Below are 16,225 nucleotides of genomic sequence, written 5' to 3' on the forward strand. Positions count from 1 at the left end.
CTATGCTCATATCGTCGTAAGGTGAGGTGAAACAAGTGACAGAGAACAATCACCGAAACAAGGGAAAACTAAAACGCTATGATTTCGCGGGTGTCTGAATAGCAAACAAAGAAAAAAAATCAAGTGCTGGCTCGAAGGTTGCTGCCGGTGTAGACACCTTCAAAGTCGAGATTGGCCAGCATCCCATTGACGCGGTCAATCTCCCGGCTGAGGTCCTCGACATTCACCGCCAAACTGCTGACCTCGTCGAACTTGCGCCTCCGGTTGGCGTCGGCGACCATCTCAGACACGAAGAACTTTTGTTCTTCGAGCACGATCAGCCGATCTCGAAGAGACTTCTCCTCTGTTTCCAGAGCGGAAACGGCGCTGCTGGTATCGCTGGCGATGCTGCTGCTGCTACCATTTGTGGCAACGCTGTTGTATTTGATTGAGGCGAGGGCTGACTCTCGGGGTCGGGATGGGGCCGGTGAGCCATTGGTTGGAGTGTTAGGAGAAGCTGTGCGGCTGGGTATTCGGTCTGCCGTGGTGGATGCGTGCTTGAGGACCTTCGGCACAGATTTCAAGGGTAACATATGAAGATGAAGGAAGTTGGTGGCCTGCTGGTAGATGGCCTTCTGCAGCCGTTGCTGCGTTGGTGATTTGGTGGGCATGTCACGGATCCGCCGTGCAGCCACATCATACTTGTTAAAGGAGTCCATAAGCCGCCTACGGACCTTGGAAGCATCTGCGATCTGTTGAGATGAAGGCGGCCGCTTTGGATCTCTACAGAGGTTCACTGTTAGCAAAAGCATGTGGAGAAGAGATGGTGAACTTACTGCAAAGCAACCAGGAGTTTCTGGAATTTAGGAAGATGTAGACGGATGCCTCTCTCAAACTGGACCAAATTCTCGTATGCCCTCATCTCTGGAGGCTTCCGCGCGATATCCGCCTCGAAGTCTCGTCGATCGAACAAGGTTGCCTTGCAGTCTTTGCAGAGTCGGACATCTGTGTCGACCAAACTAGAATTGGATTTTTCTGTGGAGGCTTTCCCCGTGACTGTAGCAGCAATACTAAGCCCAATCTCGCTGGAACACTTTGTGTTGGGATCCCCGCAAACAACCCGCCCGCAGGTCCTGCAGTGATGCCTCCGGAATGAATAGCTTGAGAAATCCTGTTGGCAAAATGGACAGCGTGAGACGCTCGCATCATCCTGCCAGCTGACAATCGTCTGCTCCAGAGCTTTTCGTTGATCGCTCTGCCACGACATGGACCAGAGCTTGGTTGCACCAGGCTGAATTTGCTCTGCGGGTAGGTTGGCCAATAGTTGGGTTAACCGTGTGAGCCGTTTCTCCAGGCGAGAAACTTCCAGGAAATCCTTGTCAACGATCTGTTTTCGCATAGACTTGAAAGCATTTGTTTGGTCTCGCGTCGCTCCTACTTTCCATTAGTTTCTGCCGAGATGAAGAGAAAATCGGAGATTCCCCACCGGTGTGATCATTGTATCCCTCCCGCGATTTGTAGCAGGTTTCGCACACTCTGGCCCAAATACCTCTCACTGGCTCATACTGCGCCGATCGCGATAGCTTCATTTGGTACATTGTATGTTCCTCGCAAAAGAGCTTCCCGCACTGTCGACAGTTCACGCACCCGTTGGTACCATTGAGCCGTTTCCCACATGATGGCTCTAGGCAGACGTCGTAAAGGGCGCCGACTTGCCAGTGATCCTTCGTAATAAGGTCTGCAGGGTCAAGTAGTGTCGGTGGTTCGGGCGAGGTTGGCCGGGTCACGAGGGGGCGAGTTGAAACAGAGACGGACTGCTGATTCTCGTTGGATTCAAACACATCCAAGCCTTTGAATTTTTGGTTTAGGACGGCAAGTGGCTGAAACCGTCTTGCCTTCTCCATCTGCACTTTGAACCAGTCCTTGACTTCATCTTGTCGATCGTCTTCTAGATTCTGGTGGATGTCGTCGAGATGTCTAGGTTAAGCGTCAGTAACGGAGGTATAGGGCTTCGGTTAACGATCGATGGGTAGGTACCTATTTAGCTGAAGTAGAGTCACCTGCAAACAGTTAGTATGGTCAGGCATGCACGGAAGGGAGTGGCATACCATTTCCTCGCTGCAAATCGGGCAGGAGAGTTGAGCTCCGGGCGCAGCCGGTGCCGCAGAGATGGAGGTGTCGCCATTTTCCACAGAGATGCGCGAGGTCAAATCCTGCGCTTCGGTGGAGAACTGCGATGCAGATGTTTGTGAACTGAGGGAGACGCTGCTGGCGGTCGGCGATAGCACTCGTTGCTTCGGCGGGGCTGGAGCTGCTGCTGCTGCGAGAGTATTCGGAGTACCCAGCACACGCCCTCCTCCCAGCGTCCTCCGTGACATGATTACCTTACCGGGACATGAGAATGACAAGGGCGATGAGAGAGAGAGAGAGAGCTAGGTCCGCCCGGCATACAGAGCTGGGTGGATTGCGAGACAAGTTGAGATGCCAACGACGACCAACATCATGTGGAGTCAGCCTCGTGGGTGCCTGAGGCAGCACTGTTGCCTGATCACCAACACGTAGAATGGATGTAAGAATCATGGGATATGTTCTCATCGGATTGGATATTATCAATCTTCTGCTATAGAACCAATAGTGTTACTGTATCTAGGTCCGTTGAACGACCTCACTACTCACTACTCACTACTCACTACTCACTACTCACTACTCACTACATGCGTTCAGATAGAGTTGCATTGATCACCGCATCGAGTAATTCAAGGGACCAATACTAATCGAATCCGTACTATCTTATACACATTGTTATTTAGGATTGAAATTTAGAACCTCGTTATTTACCTCACTAACTGCGCTGGTTCACACGCCAACCGTTATGATTACATATCTTTGGTGCTACAAGTGTGTCACCATGAACGAATGAACCAGATAGAAGATTTTAATCTCAATATGGTACAAGGATTAACTCATTGGTATGATTTACCACTTCACATGGTTCATGTCCTCGCCAAGCGAAGCCAAGAATCAAATAAGCTTAAATGCACAGATGTCCCCACCACCTCCATGTATGTCACGAAGTACAGAGTTGGCATAACGATCGTGATATTTATTCCTAATGTGGCTCGCTAAAACAACAAGACTAAAACACTAATCAGGCATTTCCTCATATTGACATTTCGAAACAAAACCGTTTTTTTTTTGCTTTTTATTATCTTTTTTAGCTTTTTTTCTAATCCGTTTTTTGGTTTTTCTTGTCTTTATACAAAAACGTAAGCTCATCATATATACCCATGAAGCCATATGTGCCCATATATCCCATATCATATATCCCCCCATCCTATTCACAAGCTTGGATCAAAACCCAACGGGTCAAATCCTCCCACTCTCCTCCTAAATCCGACCTATGTCTCATAGTCACGGTGGTAGCTGGTTCCAGTATTGGGATTGTCGTATTCACGATGCACGCGTGAGGTGCCGTCGTCACGGCGGTCGACGTCACGGTGGCGGTAGGTGCCGCTGGGATCGACGCGCTCGCGATGATGCCGCTGCGAGCCGTCAGTGCGGTAGTCGAGGTGCTGATCGTAGGCGCCGGTGCTCGGGTCGTATGCTGTAGCCCCGTAGCCCGTGTCATAGGTCGTGCCGTAGCCCGTGGCCCCGTAGTCGTAGGTCGTGTCGTAGGCGTTATCGTGGTAGTGGCTGGTCATTTTGATGATTTGTTCTTCAACTTCTTCTGAAGCGGCGAAGAGGGCTAGGAGATGATTGTTGTCTTGGAATTTTTGGCGACGGCGGCCCAGTTTGAGTGAACTTGTATCTGTACTGCAGAATCTGATTCGGATCTGATATCGTTCAGTTTTCGCTTTTTGCGGACTCTTTTATAGATTTCATCTCGTGGCGTGGGCGAGTCGGGAAGGTTATCCCGCCCTGACATCAGCCCCGCGGCGAGTAGCGGAGAAGTCGCCTGCGAGGCAACATCGATGGTTGGAATGGAATCGAGAGGCGGGCGGTCCCTTTTCCTGGGTTGCACTGTGATTCCTCGATTTGTTCGGGGCGTGCGGTTCCAGGCCATTGCCGCGGGAGGCGGATGATGTTGCGAGCACTCTTCAAGATTCTTCGATGCCACCACCGTGGAGCCCAGCAGTGTCCAAGGTCTTTGAGAGAGGGAAAAGATAGGCTAATGCTCGCACATCTAGCCTCAAGGATTACGTTGAATCCAAAGATTCCTACAAGTTCTAGACATATCAAGGTTTTGCATTATAGGTATGTTTTACAGCCACCTTCCTGTAGCAACTCAGCTCTCCCGGCCCAGCGCGGCCAAGGACTCCGACAAGAACTCGCTAGCATTTAGCAAGTCCGTACTGCCGTAGACCACTCGCCGCCGCGTTCCGGGAGCCACTCCAGCACGCTGAGCGGATGATGCACCCTCCTGCCCTGATTGGCCGCTGGTTCGCCGCACCCAGTCCTGCAGATTACCGTACTCATCCATGCTTCCACCACCAACCGTAAACACAATAGCCTCGCTAAACGCCTGGCGACGCTGACCGAAGCTGGCGCCAGTACCGGGACCCGACCCACCCGTCGCACCGGGAGCCTGAGGGTTGCGCGATGCAGAGGCGGGGGGCATGGCGCCGCGCGCGTTGGCGCTTCGGGGATCGAAGTAGAGGTAGTTTTCTGTCTTGGCGATGGCGGAGCTAGATGCCGTGGCCGGGTCCATGATTGATTCGGTGATCTTGGTCACAGTCAAGTCCTTGTTGGCGGGCAGGAAGTTCTTCACGCCGGAGATGAGCGAGTCGAAATTGGCACCCAGGGAGCCGGAAGTGATGCGGTCCGTAAGGCGGTTCGAGAGCGAAGAGAATCCGCGGAACAAATCAGACGATTGCTGCTGCGGTGCCGAGGTGGTCATCATCGTCATACGAGTGATCTCACGCACCTGTCGCACGTAGGCAAGAGAGCTGACATCCGAAACACCGGCGTTCGTGAGCGCCTCCTCGAACTGTGACATCTCCGTTCGGTTCAGCTCGGTCTCGGTGCTGAGGAACCAGATGATAAACAGACGGAGCTTGTCTGTCGGGTTATTGCCTTTAGCGGGGTCATTGATCAGCTCCAAGAGCTGTGACTTGGATTGCTTCGTGATGCTTTCCTCCAGCTCAAAGAAGTTATCAAGTTGCCGGTCCTTGATACCCTTGAGAAGCGCGGTCGCGATATTCATGTGCATGTCGAGGACAGCCTTGCGCTCCCGCAGCTCGGGCAGTAGAGTGATGGCGGCCTTAAGGTGCTGCGCAGATGCGCTGGTATCGTTTTGGAGATCCTCGATCGAAGAAGCACCTGTCTTCTTCGTGATGTCGTTCGCGTCCTCCTTGTAGCGTGTCAATTCGGCATCGATGTCCTCCGCCACTTGAGGGAAGGGAGCCCCGGCATTGCGCTGCCAGAAGAAGTCGTTGCTGTTGACATCATATGACTTCTTGCCCCCTTCATCTGCGTCCACAGTGATCCGGTTCAACCGCATCTCAAGGACATCCTGCACCAATGACTGGTACGTCCAGGAGTGCGACAGCATCGGAACCAGATCGACGTTGCGATCCATAATGATGAGCGCTGGTCGGGTTGAAGGCACCCCCGGCAGGGCCTTTTGGCCGCCAGAGAACAGATTGTCTTTGGAGTTGAGGATGTGATCACGCAGTTTCCGGTCCAGTTTTGTAGCGATCAATTCCGCCGCACCACCTTTCGGGCATCGGATGATGGGGATAGTACCTAGTTCATTAGTCCAGCACTTGGTTGCAAAAGAGCCTTCCAACATACCCATTGTGACGCTCACGCTGAACAACCCACTCACGACCTTATCGACGATGGCGTCCAGATCCTCGTCGCTGGTCTTGGGACTGTTGATCTTCCAGTACGCATCCTTGCCCAGTCCCAAGCTAAATAGATCCGGCTCGGCCACAATAAAGTTGAGGTACTGATCGAAGACCTGCGCAATGTGATCGGATGCGCCAGATGTAGCTATTTGGGAGGCGAAGTCCTCGAGAAGGGGCCGCGGAACGGAGGATAAGAAGTTGACGTAGGCCGGGGAGTAAAGACCGTGCGATAGGTCATGTGCGACCGCCTGGATATTTTCCGGCGTTGGCTCAACCAGGTAGACCACGGGGACGTCGGGTATAGGATATCTTTGCGAGTTGATGTTTCTGGGAGGGGATCAGCCAAGTATGATCACACACGCAGAGGGGAGTGTCGCCGTACAGGTGAATAGTGATCCCCCACGCCCGGAGGTCATTGACGCGCAGCACACTGCTGATGACATCGCGGCCCAAGTTGTCAAAAACCAGGACTTTCCAGATTGGATCCCCGTCTTCATTCAAGATCGGGGTAGAGTGGGAGATCAGGCCGCCGTGCGCGGACGAGTCCAGCGCCGAATCATCAGCCGGACGGGGGTCATGGTTCAAGTTGAGGAGTTTTTGAATGGAGACTGCAACACTGTCAATGGCTGTGGCAGACCCAGAAGCACCATCCACCTACCGACTTGTCGGTCCCGCAGGGACATTGGATGCGACGATGCCATGGTAACGGTGGGCACCACAGGGGGGCAGATGACGTGGCAGAGTTCAACTGAGCTTCACAGCATAGAGAACCAATTGCCGGCAACTGAGACCTCAACAGATAAAGAAAGCTGGCGCAGGAGATAGGTCTGCTCTGTTGACAGCTCTCGGTCTAGGTGTCTCTGCTGGCGGTGGGCGGGAGCTGACTCAGCCGTTCTGCCACAACCCAAACAAACCTGTCACATGCTTTGCACCCAATCACGTCGTCTCTCTGTCTCGTCTGTTCCCGTGGTCACTTCACCTCTTCCTTCTCTTCTTCACCTCCCCCATCCACCACCACCACCCAACTCCTGCACCCTCATCCCCTTCCCCTTCCCCACTACACTGCTCTCCCGTCTACACCTTTTCTTCGTAAAGCGAATGGGCTATGGCTCTAGAGTGGCTTGTCGTATGAGAGCCTGCTCTTGTTTGTTTCCGCCAGGATCTGGAGGCAGGCTTTTTAAGCGCTGAAAAGGGGGCAATACAATCCGCAGAGGCACTGGTCCCCAGCCAGTGACCCAGAAACAGATTTCAATATCAAGGACAAGTGGACATCAGGCTTGGACCTCAGTACCTATACATACTCTGGTGGTGTCACGGGTGTGCCCCAGCCCATCGTCATAAGTCAGGACAGGCAACAGACGGAGAAAATTGGGGGCCAAAATCCTGAGATATCGGTTTTGGTGCCGTTGTGGGGGTTGCCAGCAGTGTTCGTTGCCCCGTGATTCTTGTGTGAGATCGCTACATCCGCCAGGGGTGATCCCATGCTCGATTCTACCGCGCCCAAATCCTTTCCCCTTCGCCAAACCCTTTTTGTTCTCTGAGGAATCCACCAGCCAATCAGCGTCCCCAGTCGGCTCCACCCAGCCAAGGCGGTGAACAGCAGATCGATTATCGCTCACGTGACCTCCATACTTTCTTTCTCCAGCGGGACAAAGAAGCGATTAGCTAGCTCATCATGGAGCAGTCCTCTACCCAGAACCACATACCAGGCATGAACAATGCGGCTGCTCCTGGTCCACAGGGTTCCCTGCCCTCAGAGTACTGGCCGGCGGGCCTGGACCCCATCTTTGCCGACCAACCACCTCAATCCCAGAAAATGCACCAGTCCCAGCAAGAGCCATTGGGGATGAGCTGGGATAGCCAGATCTTCCAACAGCAGCGGGCCAGCCAGCTGTCAAACCAAAACCATGGTATCTACTCTTCCATCCCACAGTCATGGCAGCCAAACCCATTGCACCAGAACCCCGACGCCAGATACGCAGCGCAGTACCATCCACCGCCCCAAGACCCTCAATACCAACAGGGCTCGATGCCATATGACTCCCGCCCACTGACGCCTTCCGAATCTTCTGCCTTTCCACCCTACTCGTTCCAGCAAACCTACCTCCCTCAACACCTACCGGCTCATGAGTCGTTTTCGCAGCAAGCTGCTCGGCAGCAACCGCCACCACAACAGCCTACGGGGTATCGGCCGATTCAACCGAGCTACCCGGGGTTCCAAAATGGGTTGCTGGTAGGTGGATTCTTGACATTAACAATGAACGTGGCTGACTGGCAGTAGAACAATACGATTGACCTGACCGCTAACGACTACGCGGGCCCCGAACACAACACTATCAACCCTCAATTCCTGAATTCTGGACCTCAAGCCCCGACCCAGCACTATCAAAATGCTCCCAACAACTTCCTCTACGTAAATCCCTCCGAGTTTGAACGGCCAGACAGTGGAAAGTATGGATTGTTATACATCCGTGGGAAGGACACAGGCTTACTTTCTCGGACTAGGCTCAACTTTAACTATTTTCAAAACGAGATTTCGCTTCAGCCATCACAGCCGCCCGCTGTGAATCAATCGGGCGCCCAGGGACCTTCGATTCAGTCAGGTGTGTTCTCCACGAGCCTGTACTTTTTCCAGGTTGCGTTTGCTGACTTCAGAAGGGAACAAACTCCCCTATCCACAGGTTGTGATCCCGTCCAAGAAGACTGTCGCCAAAAGACAACCCGCGGCGAAGAAGGCTGGCACCAAGGCAGCCACCAAAAAGACATCCAAGTCGTCGTCTCCCGGGTCATATTCCGGCAGCTCGGACGATTCCGAACTTGAGATTGAAGCCCCTCCCGAGCCATCCCCCATCCCTCCCATCCGACCGACCGAGCCTATTGCGGCCGCCGGATATGACACGCTTCAAACAGTGTGGTCCCCACGGAACAAGCGAGCGAGCGTGGACAAAGTCAAGAGTGCTCTAGCTGGATTCCAACAAATCACGCAGGCAGTCCGAGATACATGGAAACAAAAATTGCAAGCGATGAATGTTGCCGAAAACAAGGGTGACAACGTCACGGCCACAATGCTCAAGCATGAGGTCGTTTCCCAAAGGAATATGATGGATAAGATTGTGAGCACGGCGCTAGAGATGGGTCACCCCACGGTTGTCGAGAAGTATGTAGTGTCCAACCTTCAGATTCCCTTCTTAAGATGCTAATTGCCCGTGATCTGTACAGATTGGGAGAACATCCAAGGATCATGGCGCAGATCAACTCGTTTCTTGCGGACCGTTTCCAGGCAGCCGATTTCGAAGGCACATTGACTTTGAACCTTCTGAGGGTACGTTGCCTTTTCTTGCCATCTGGCCCATTAAACTCACACTTATATGCCAGCTCCTTGCGCGCTTCGTAACTGTGGATGAAGAGCTGCTACAGAAAACGAATAATACCAGAGTAGTGACGAAACTTGTGAAGAAAGGTGGGCAAGCCAAAGAGCTTTCCGAGAAGATCTTGCACCATGCGGCAGCTGCTACAAAGCGGAAACAGAGCAATGGAAAGTCTACTTCTAAAGAGAATTCGCCCATGAAGAGTCTCATGGACGCGGTGAATGACTTCAAGACCGAAGTAGCTGGCTCCAAACGGACTCGCGAGGGTGATGGTAGCGCCCAGCCCGCAAAGCGAATGGTTGTAACTGCAAACCCCAAGACTGCTACTGCCACCAATGGTCCGACGAAGCGGACAGGACCAGGTGCCCAGCCCGGCAAGTCTACTATAGCTGCGCGTCCCAAGGCCAACATCATCGCCCCCAATCCGTCTAGCCTGTTTGGTAGCTTGAGCTCTGCTTCGAAGAAGCCAGGGACGACGAATGCGGAGAGAAAGGCTGCCGCCGCCGCCGCAAAACCTGCGTACGTAAACTGCCCTTAACTGGATCGTGAGCCATTCGCTGACATGATTAACAGTACTCCACTAACACCGCCTCCTCCGAGGCCTCCTCCGACCTCTCTTGGGGATATCATGGCCGGTCTAGACAAGCCCAAAGAACCCGAGCCTGTCAAGCCCGTGGAGGATCAACCGCCTGAGACCGAAGAAGAGCGCAAAAAGAGATTGCGGAAAGAAGCTCGTCGCAAGCTGCGCGTGACTTGGAAACCAGATGCTTCTCTGACTGAAGTTCGACTCTTCACCCATGATCCCGATGAAGAGATGGGCCCTGGTGACGGCTCAGTGCGCGGAGCCGGAGACGTCAAGGGAGAAGGTAGCGTGCTCAAGTTGCACAAGAATATGGATGAACTGGAGGAAGAAGATCCTGGCTTGAAAGAGACCAGTTTCCACGAATACCGCGGTCTCTCTGGTATGTTCCCATTACTCCAAGCACTAAGAACTTTACTGACCGTAACAGAAATCGTCATTGAAAGTGAGGATCTGAAGGGGTCCAACTTCTTCAAACGTCACGGCAACAATCAGCCCACGAGCCCGGAGAAGGAAGCCCAGGAGCACCGGGAATCTACTACGCTCATGGTCTTCTACACCAACCCTGCCGAGATCCCTCCCTCCCCGAAGGAGCCACCTGCCGTTGACCCCGAGGAAATTGCTACTGCCGAAGTTCCATTCGGGGAACTGCCTGACATGATCAAGGTACGTTTTTGACTGGACTGAAATGATTATTGAAATCCTGACTTTCGCGACAGACTCGCCAGGAACGCTGCCACACCTATGTTAAACCTAACCCTGCTCCGCAGTCCAATACCGCAGCTCCAGGATCGGACATCGCCGATCTTCTGAAGAGACTCGGGCAACCTGCCCCTGCAGTGCAACAGCCTGCACAGCATCAGCAGGTTCCAGCGTTTGATCTCGAGAAGACAGTCCAGATGCTCAGCCAACAGCCTCAGGCGCTGCAGGCTCCACAGCTCCCCGCCTTCCAGCCACAAGGACAAGGCTTCGATATGCAACAGTTCTTGGGCTTGATGCAAGGCTTCATCCCCGCGAACGCCCAGCAGCCCCAACAGTCTGAAAGGCTGGCGGGTTTTGGTGCGACATTATCCCAGGTACTTGGCCAGAACCAGCCAGCTATTCAGCAGCAGTATCAGAGCCACGGATACGAGGATCCTGAGCGCAAACGCATGCGCGGAAACAACACGTACGACGACGAATCCGCAGAGCAATGGAGTCGGCAGAAGCGCAGCAAAAACGGGCCCATGTCGCATCCCAAAGCTGGATCAGTAGCCTGCAGATTCTGGAAAGAAGGCCAGTGCAGAAAAGGAGCTAACTGCACTTTCCGCCACGATAATTTCGATTGATACGATATCTACCCTCATCCCCCCTTTCTTCACTGTTTCCACTTCATCTCATTTTTTCCCTTTCATATCATCCTGTTTGCACTCGGTCATGATTGTGCTTTTATTTCCCTTTGCATCAGCTAATGACTTGAGGGTTTTGATTTTCGGCGGAATTGGAATGGCGTTGATTTGTGTCGGTGAGAACGCTGCATGGCCATGGAAGAAAAGGAAAGTCGAGCAAGCATCAAGTATTGGTTCCAGATGGATGCATGCTCCTCGAGGGGCATCGGCGTTTCCTAGTCTCTGCTTGTTTCATTTTCCCCGTCTGTTTACCTTTCCTTTTTGTTATTCACGGTTGCATTTCTCGCCAAGCGTTCCACCATGCTAGAAGACATTTTATGGCGCATGTTTTCTTCTCCGTTTTTTGCCTCTAGTTAGTGGGCGGAGACATATGTACATTACCGAGTCCTATCTCAATTCGCAGAACTCGAAGTGATTTGCATTCGTATATCTCGAAAGTATACTTGGAGAGTAGATAAGCTAGCGGTTAGCCGGCTTAAGTAATGACAACACCTGCATCTGCTCCTGTCCTTAATTTGACTTCTTTCTTTACCTGCACTGCAAGGGAACTGATCGTCCAGAACGAGTGCGGGCAAATGCCCTCCAATAGTGATTCCAAGGTTAGCAGATGCAACCATCTCATTGTCGTCTGCTGCCACGCAATTTACATCGGGGGACCTCAGCATGGATTCTCTGAAGATGAATGGTGAGCATGTTCCTTCTGGAAACCCAAGCAAGAAAGAATCAATGTCCCTGGAGTGTGCGATTAACGGTATCTGCCCACATAGGCTAATCGAGCCCTTCCAACGGGGAGAGACCCCGACATTTATGAACCACGTCAAAGCAGGACTGAGAGCATTATCCAAGGACCCAGATGCATTGCTCGTGTTTTCGGGGTAAGGACCAGAATCCCAGTTTCGGTATCTCGTCTAAGTTGCGCTATAGAGGACCGACAAAAAGATCACGCACTGAACTTAGCGAAGGGCAATCATACCTGGTGAAGATACTCTCCAGCATAAATCTTGATATTGTTATTGACTCAATATCCCAGAATCTCGCACGAGACAACAAATTTTTCCAACATCAGTCTGAAATACCAACATCACGAATCATCGTAGAACCCCACGCCACGGATTCCTATCAGAATGTCCTCTTCTCGCTTCTTCAATTTCGACTGCATACAGGCGTCTACCCTCGCAGAGTCACTGTTGTGACGCACGAGTTCAAGAGGGCCCGATTCGTGGAATGCCATTTTCCTGCACTGGGATTCTTGCCTATAACATCAAGATCTACAGCAGAGGAGATCTCCACGACAGAACGAGATACCGCTCGCGTTGCGGTGATTGGCATCAATCCCCCAGAGGAAGTGACGCCAGTGGAATCTCTTGTCCGGGGGGAATTGAAGAGTGGGATTGGACTATGGAGATCTGATCCATGTGGCGTTGGGCCGGAATTGTCTGCGAAGAGGAGGAAGCGCGGTTGGTGTCCTGGTACGGAAAAGGTGTCTTTTGATGGACTGGAGGATGTTGTGTTGGAGTTGATCTGCTGGGATGAACAGGAGTGGTTTTCTAAAATGGAGGAATTGCCTTGGTTTGGTTTGGAGTCGTAATCGTTTTCATTATACACAGATAGACAAACACAGATGCTGTGCACGTAGATATGCTGAGCTGTTGCTACAATACACAGTAACAAAATTCCATCCTTTCCCCTGCCAAACGCCAATTTGTAATGATGAGCCCACCATCCCTCAATCAGCCAGCCGGTAGCTGACCAGAGTGCCCACGCGGTGGTTGTTGGTGCTGAAGCTGCGAAGTTGAACTTTCTCGGCGTTCTTGATCTCTTTGGCGTCGCTGTCTCCCCATTCCACGGGCACTTCGGAATCTGCGTCTGCGTATACCAGCACGTTGAACGTACAGTCTCCATCCAAAACGGGGAGAAAAGTGACCGACGCTGTGATCTGGCGGAAGATGGCTTGGATTTCTTCCTGGATTTCCTTCTCGGTCTTTTCGATCGGGGCCTCGGAGGCTTGCGGGTCAGCGTCTCTGTTGATTGCGAGATTAGTCTGGATATTTCCATGGCCAGTTTAGGTGACCTACCCGGGCGAGGTATTCTCCTTGTCGGCTGACTTCCGTGAACTGCTGCCCTTGGACGACTTGCTGAATATATCGACCTGTAGAACGTTTTACTAAACCTGCACATCTCACACCTTGGAAATCAACGTACGTCAAACTGCCACCGTTCCACATTATCTCCGGTCTCCTTGCTCGTGATAACGACCACCAGCTTAGAGATTTTCCCGCCAACCATCCACTTGTTCAATTGCGACATGATCTTCTTGACGTAGGCTTTCACTTGGTCGTCCGCGGACACTATCTGGGGTCAGGTTCGGTATGCTAGAGGTGTAGGGCATGAACGACACACCGAGCATATTGAGGCCATATTTCTTGACACTAAAGCTAATCAGCATTTGTTGCGATACGGTCTTGGAGCGGCTTACGTTGTGAAATCCTCAGGCGGGTAAACACCTCGTTGGAAGCTAGACACATGAGCTCCTGCTGCTATGTAAAGCAATCAAAACAACTCACAGAATGGAATTGATTGAATATTCAAACTAGACCGCGGTCAGTAGAGTATAACAGACTGCTAGGAAGAAGGGCGACTTACAAACTCGGCCACAAGCTTGGCCGAGCCTGGAAATGTTTGTGTCAGTTGCCATACGCGAATCACAGACAAGGAACCTACCTTTCAGAGACAGCTTGTGCACCTTGGACTTGTCCTTGGAATCCTTTGTTTCCGGCATGATTGTTGTTATGGTGAGAGTGTCGAGGGGAAAAGGGAGCTTTGTTTATGCCGATAGTCGCCGCAGCAATCACCCTCACCGCCCACGGGTTTTCTCCGCAAAGGGCCTGGACACGACTTGCTCTCTTGCACTCACACGCTCCTATGCCACACGGATCCCGATGCGAGGATGTCTGCAGTTAGCCCGATGGCTGAGCGCAGCGCCGAATCCAGCCGCGAATTTGCTGAGGCTGCCAAATGGCCTCTCGGTCTTTAATCGCCATTCGGCCCGGGTTTTCACCAGCTCGGCCTCTTGGAATGCCGCGCGATCCGCAGTACGAACCCCAGACATAGATCTCGAGCAGCGCATTTCTGCAATTCCAATTGAGCGCTATCGCAATTTCTGCATCGTCGCGCATGTCGATCATGGCAAGAGCACCCTCTCCGACCGGTTACTCGAACTCACGGGGACCATCCAGCCCGGCATGAACAAACAAGTCTTGGATAAACTCGATGTCGAGCGAGAACGAGGAATCACCGTCAAGGCGCAGACGTGTACGATGATCTACAACCACAAGGGCGAGGACTATCTATTGCATTTGGTGGATACGCCCGGTCATGTAGACTTTCGCGCTGAGGTCTCGCGAAGCTATGCCAGTTGTGGCGGAGCCTTGCTGTTGGTTGACGCCAGCCAGGGTATCCAGGCGCAAACGGTCGCGAATTTCTATTTGGCCTTCGCGCAGGGCCTCGAGTTAATCCCCGTGATCAACAAGGTGGACTTGCCGTCGGCCGATCCAGAGCGGGCTCTGCAGCAGATGAAGAGCTCTTTTGAGCTTGAGACTGACAATGCGCTTTTAGTCTCGGCTAAGACTGGGTTGAATGTGCAATCTTTGCTGCCCACTGTTGTGGACAAAATTCCAGCGTATGTGGGACTTGGTTCAATCTGTTGATCTGATATTAACCCTTGCATAGACCAGTTGGTGATTGCGAAAAACCGCTCCGCATGCTTCTTGTTGACTCCTGGTACGACTCGTACAAAGGCGTGATCCTCCTGGTGCGCGTGTTCGATGGCGAGGTCCGTGCCGGCCAGCAGCTTGTATCATTTGCAACGGGCATCAAATACTATGTTGGCGAAGTGGGGATCATGTATCCCACTGAGACAGCACAAACTGTTTTGCGCGCGGGTCAGGTCGGATATATTTATTTCAATCCGGGCATGAAGCGAAGCAAGGAAGCCAAGGTCGGTGATACATACACTCGGGTTGGCTCAGAAAAGGTCGTAGAGCCTTTGCCCGGATTCGAGGAGCCTAAGTCGATGGTGTTCGTGGCCGTATATCCCGTGAATGCGGACCTTTTTGAGCATCTGGAAGACAGCGTTAATCACCTTTGTCTGAACGACCGGAGCATTACGGTGCAAAAGGAATCATCGGAAGCTTTGGGAGCCGGGTTCCGGATGGGGTTCTTGGGTACCCTTCACTGTTCGGTCTTCGAAGATCGGCTGCGCCAGGAGCATGGCGCCAGTATTATAATCACACCTCCTTCAGTCTCGGTCAATGTGGTGTGGAAAGATGGCACCGAGGAGATCATCACGAACCCGGCAAAGTTTCCCGACGACGATAGCGTTCGTCTCAAAGTCGCCGAGATCCAGGAACCCTACGTCCGCGCCACCTTGACCTTCCCAGAAGAATACCTGGGCAAGGCGATTGAGCTATGCGAGGCAAATCGGGGCGAGCAAGTCAGCCTCGAATACTTCACAGCGACTCAGGTCATCCTCAAATATGAGCTGCCTCTCGCGCATCTGGTGGACGACTTTTTCGGGAAATTGAAAGGGTCGACCAAGGGCTATGCCACTTTGGACTACGAGGAGTCCGCCTGGCGAGCAGGAAATATCGTCAAGCTCCAGCTGCTGGTCAACAAGGAGCCTGTGGATGCCGTCTCGCGGATCATGCACATGAGCCAGGTCAACCGCCAGGGAAGGCAGTGGGTGACCAAGTTCAAGGAACATGTCGATCGACAACTGTTTGAGATTGTCATTCAGGCTGCTGTCGGCAAGAAAATTATCGCACGCGAGACTATCAAGCCATACCGCAAAGACGTGTTGGCCAAGTTGCATGCCAGTGATGTTAGTCGTCGACGGAAGCTCCTGGAGAAACAGAAGGAGGGCCGCAAGAGGCTGAGGGCCGTTGGCAATGTGGTGATTGAGCATAAAGCGTTCCAAAAGTTCCTTTCCAAGTGAAGGAACTCCCTGTATTATAAAAAAACCATCAATCAACAAATATGTACACAACCACGACAACAGTCCCG

The 16,225-nt window shown here is 52.5% G+C and overlaps 6 protein-coding genes across 6 annotated transcripts; 2 read left to right on the forward strand and 4 right to left on the reverse strand.

Annotated features, from left to right (window-relative positions):
* Positions 1-119: 119 nt before the first annotated feature.
* On the reverse strand, positions 120-2,357 carry PFLUO_LOCUS2147 (carboxypeptidase Y-deficient; the record flags this gene model as incomplete). Its single annotated transcript, XM_073779257.1, has 5 exons — positions 120-762; positions 816-1,413; positions 1,466-1,956; positions 2,017-2,039; positions 2,088-2,357. The coding sequence occupies 5 exons, from the start codon at positions 2,355-2,357 to the stop codon at positions 120-122; spliced, it is 2,025 nt and encodes a 674-aa protein (XP_073636229.1).
* Positions 2,358-3,377: 1,020 nt separating this feature from the next.
* On the reverse strand, positions 3,378-4,042 carry PFLUO_LOCUS2148 (uncharacterized protein; the record flags this gene model as incomplete). The annotated part of the gene is made up of 2 exons (XM_073779258.1): positions 3,378-3,812; positions 3,845-4,042. 2 exons carry the CDS (start codon positions 4,040-4,042, stop codon positions 3,378-3,380), a joined length of 633 nt encoding a protein of 210 aa, XP_073636230.1.
* Positions 4,043-4,264: 222 nt separating this feature from the next.
* Positions 4,265-6,529, reverse strand: PFLUO_LOCUS2149 (Vesicle trafficking between the ER and Golgi; the record flags this gene model as incomplete). Its single annotated transcript, XM_073779259.1, has 4 exons — positions 4,265-5,724; positions 5,773-6,155; positions 6,211-6,436; positions 6,487-6,529. The coding sequence occupies 4 exons, from the start codon at positions 6,527-6,529 to the stop codon at positions 4,265-4,267; spliced, it is 2,112 nt and encodes a 703-aa protein (XP_073636231.1).
* Positions 6,530-8,085: 1,556 nt separating this feature from the next.
* Positions 8,086-11,104, forward strand: PFLUO_LOCUS2150 (uncharacterized protein; the record flags this gene model as incomplete). The annotated part of the gene is given in 9 exon segments (XM_073779260.1): positions 8,086-8,091; positions 8,110-8,279; positions 8,334-8,431; positions 8,487-8,985; positions 9,048-9,150; positions 9,204-9,715; positions 9,770-10,158; positions 10,207-10,442; positions 10,496-11,104. 9 exon segments carry the CDS (start codon positions 8,086-8,088, stop codon positions 11,102-11,104), a joined length of 2,622 nt encoding a protein of 873 aa, XP_073636232.1.
* Positions 11,105-12,890: 1,786 nt separating this feature from the next.
* On the reverse strand, positions 12,891-13,571 carry PFLUO_LOCUS2151 (Mitotic spindle checkpoint component mad2; the record flags this gene model as incomplete). The annotated part of the gene is made up of 4 exons (XM_073779261.1): positions 12,891-13,185; positions 13,240-13,313; positions 13,367-13,512; positions 13,565-13,571. The coding sequence occupies 4 exons, from the start codon at positions 13,569-13,571 to the stop codon at positions 12,891-12,893; spliced, it is 522 nt and encodes a 173-aa protein (XP_073636233.1).
* Positions 13,572-14,103: 532 nt separating this feature from the next.
* PFLUO_LOCUS2152 (Translation factor guf1 mitochondrial) lies at positions 14,104-16,157 on the forward strand (the record flags this gene model as incomplete). The annotated part of the gene is made up of 2 exons (XM_073779262.1): positions 14,104-14,843; positions 14,894-16,157. The coding sequence occupies 2 exons, from the start codon at positions 14,104-14,106 to the stop codon at positions 16,155-16,157; spliced, it is 2,004 nt and encodes a 667-aa protein (XP_073636234.1).
* Positions 16,158-16,225: the final 68 nt, after the last annotated feature.

Source organism: Penicillium psychrofluorescens (genome assembly GCF_964197705.1).
Source record: "Penicillium psychrofluorescens genome assembly, chromosome: 1".
Taxonomy (NCBI): domain Eukaryota; kingdom Fungi; phylum Ascomycota; class Eurotiomycetes; order Eurotiales; family Aspergillaceae; genus Penicillium; species Penicillium psychrofluorescens.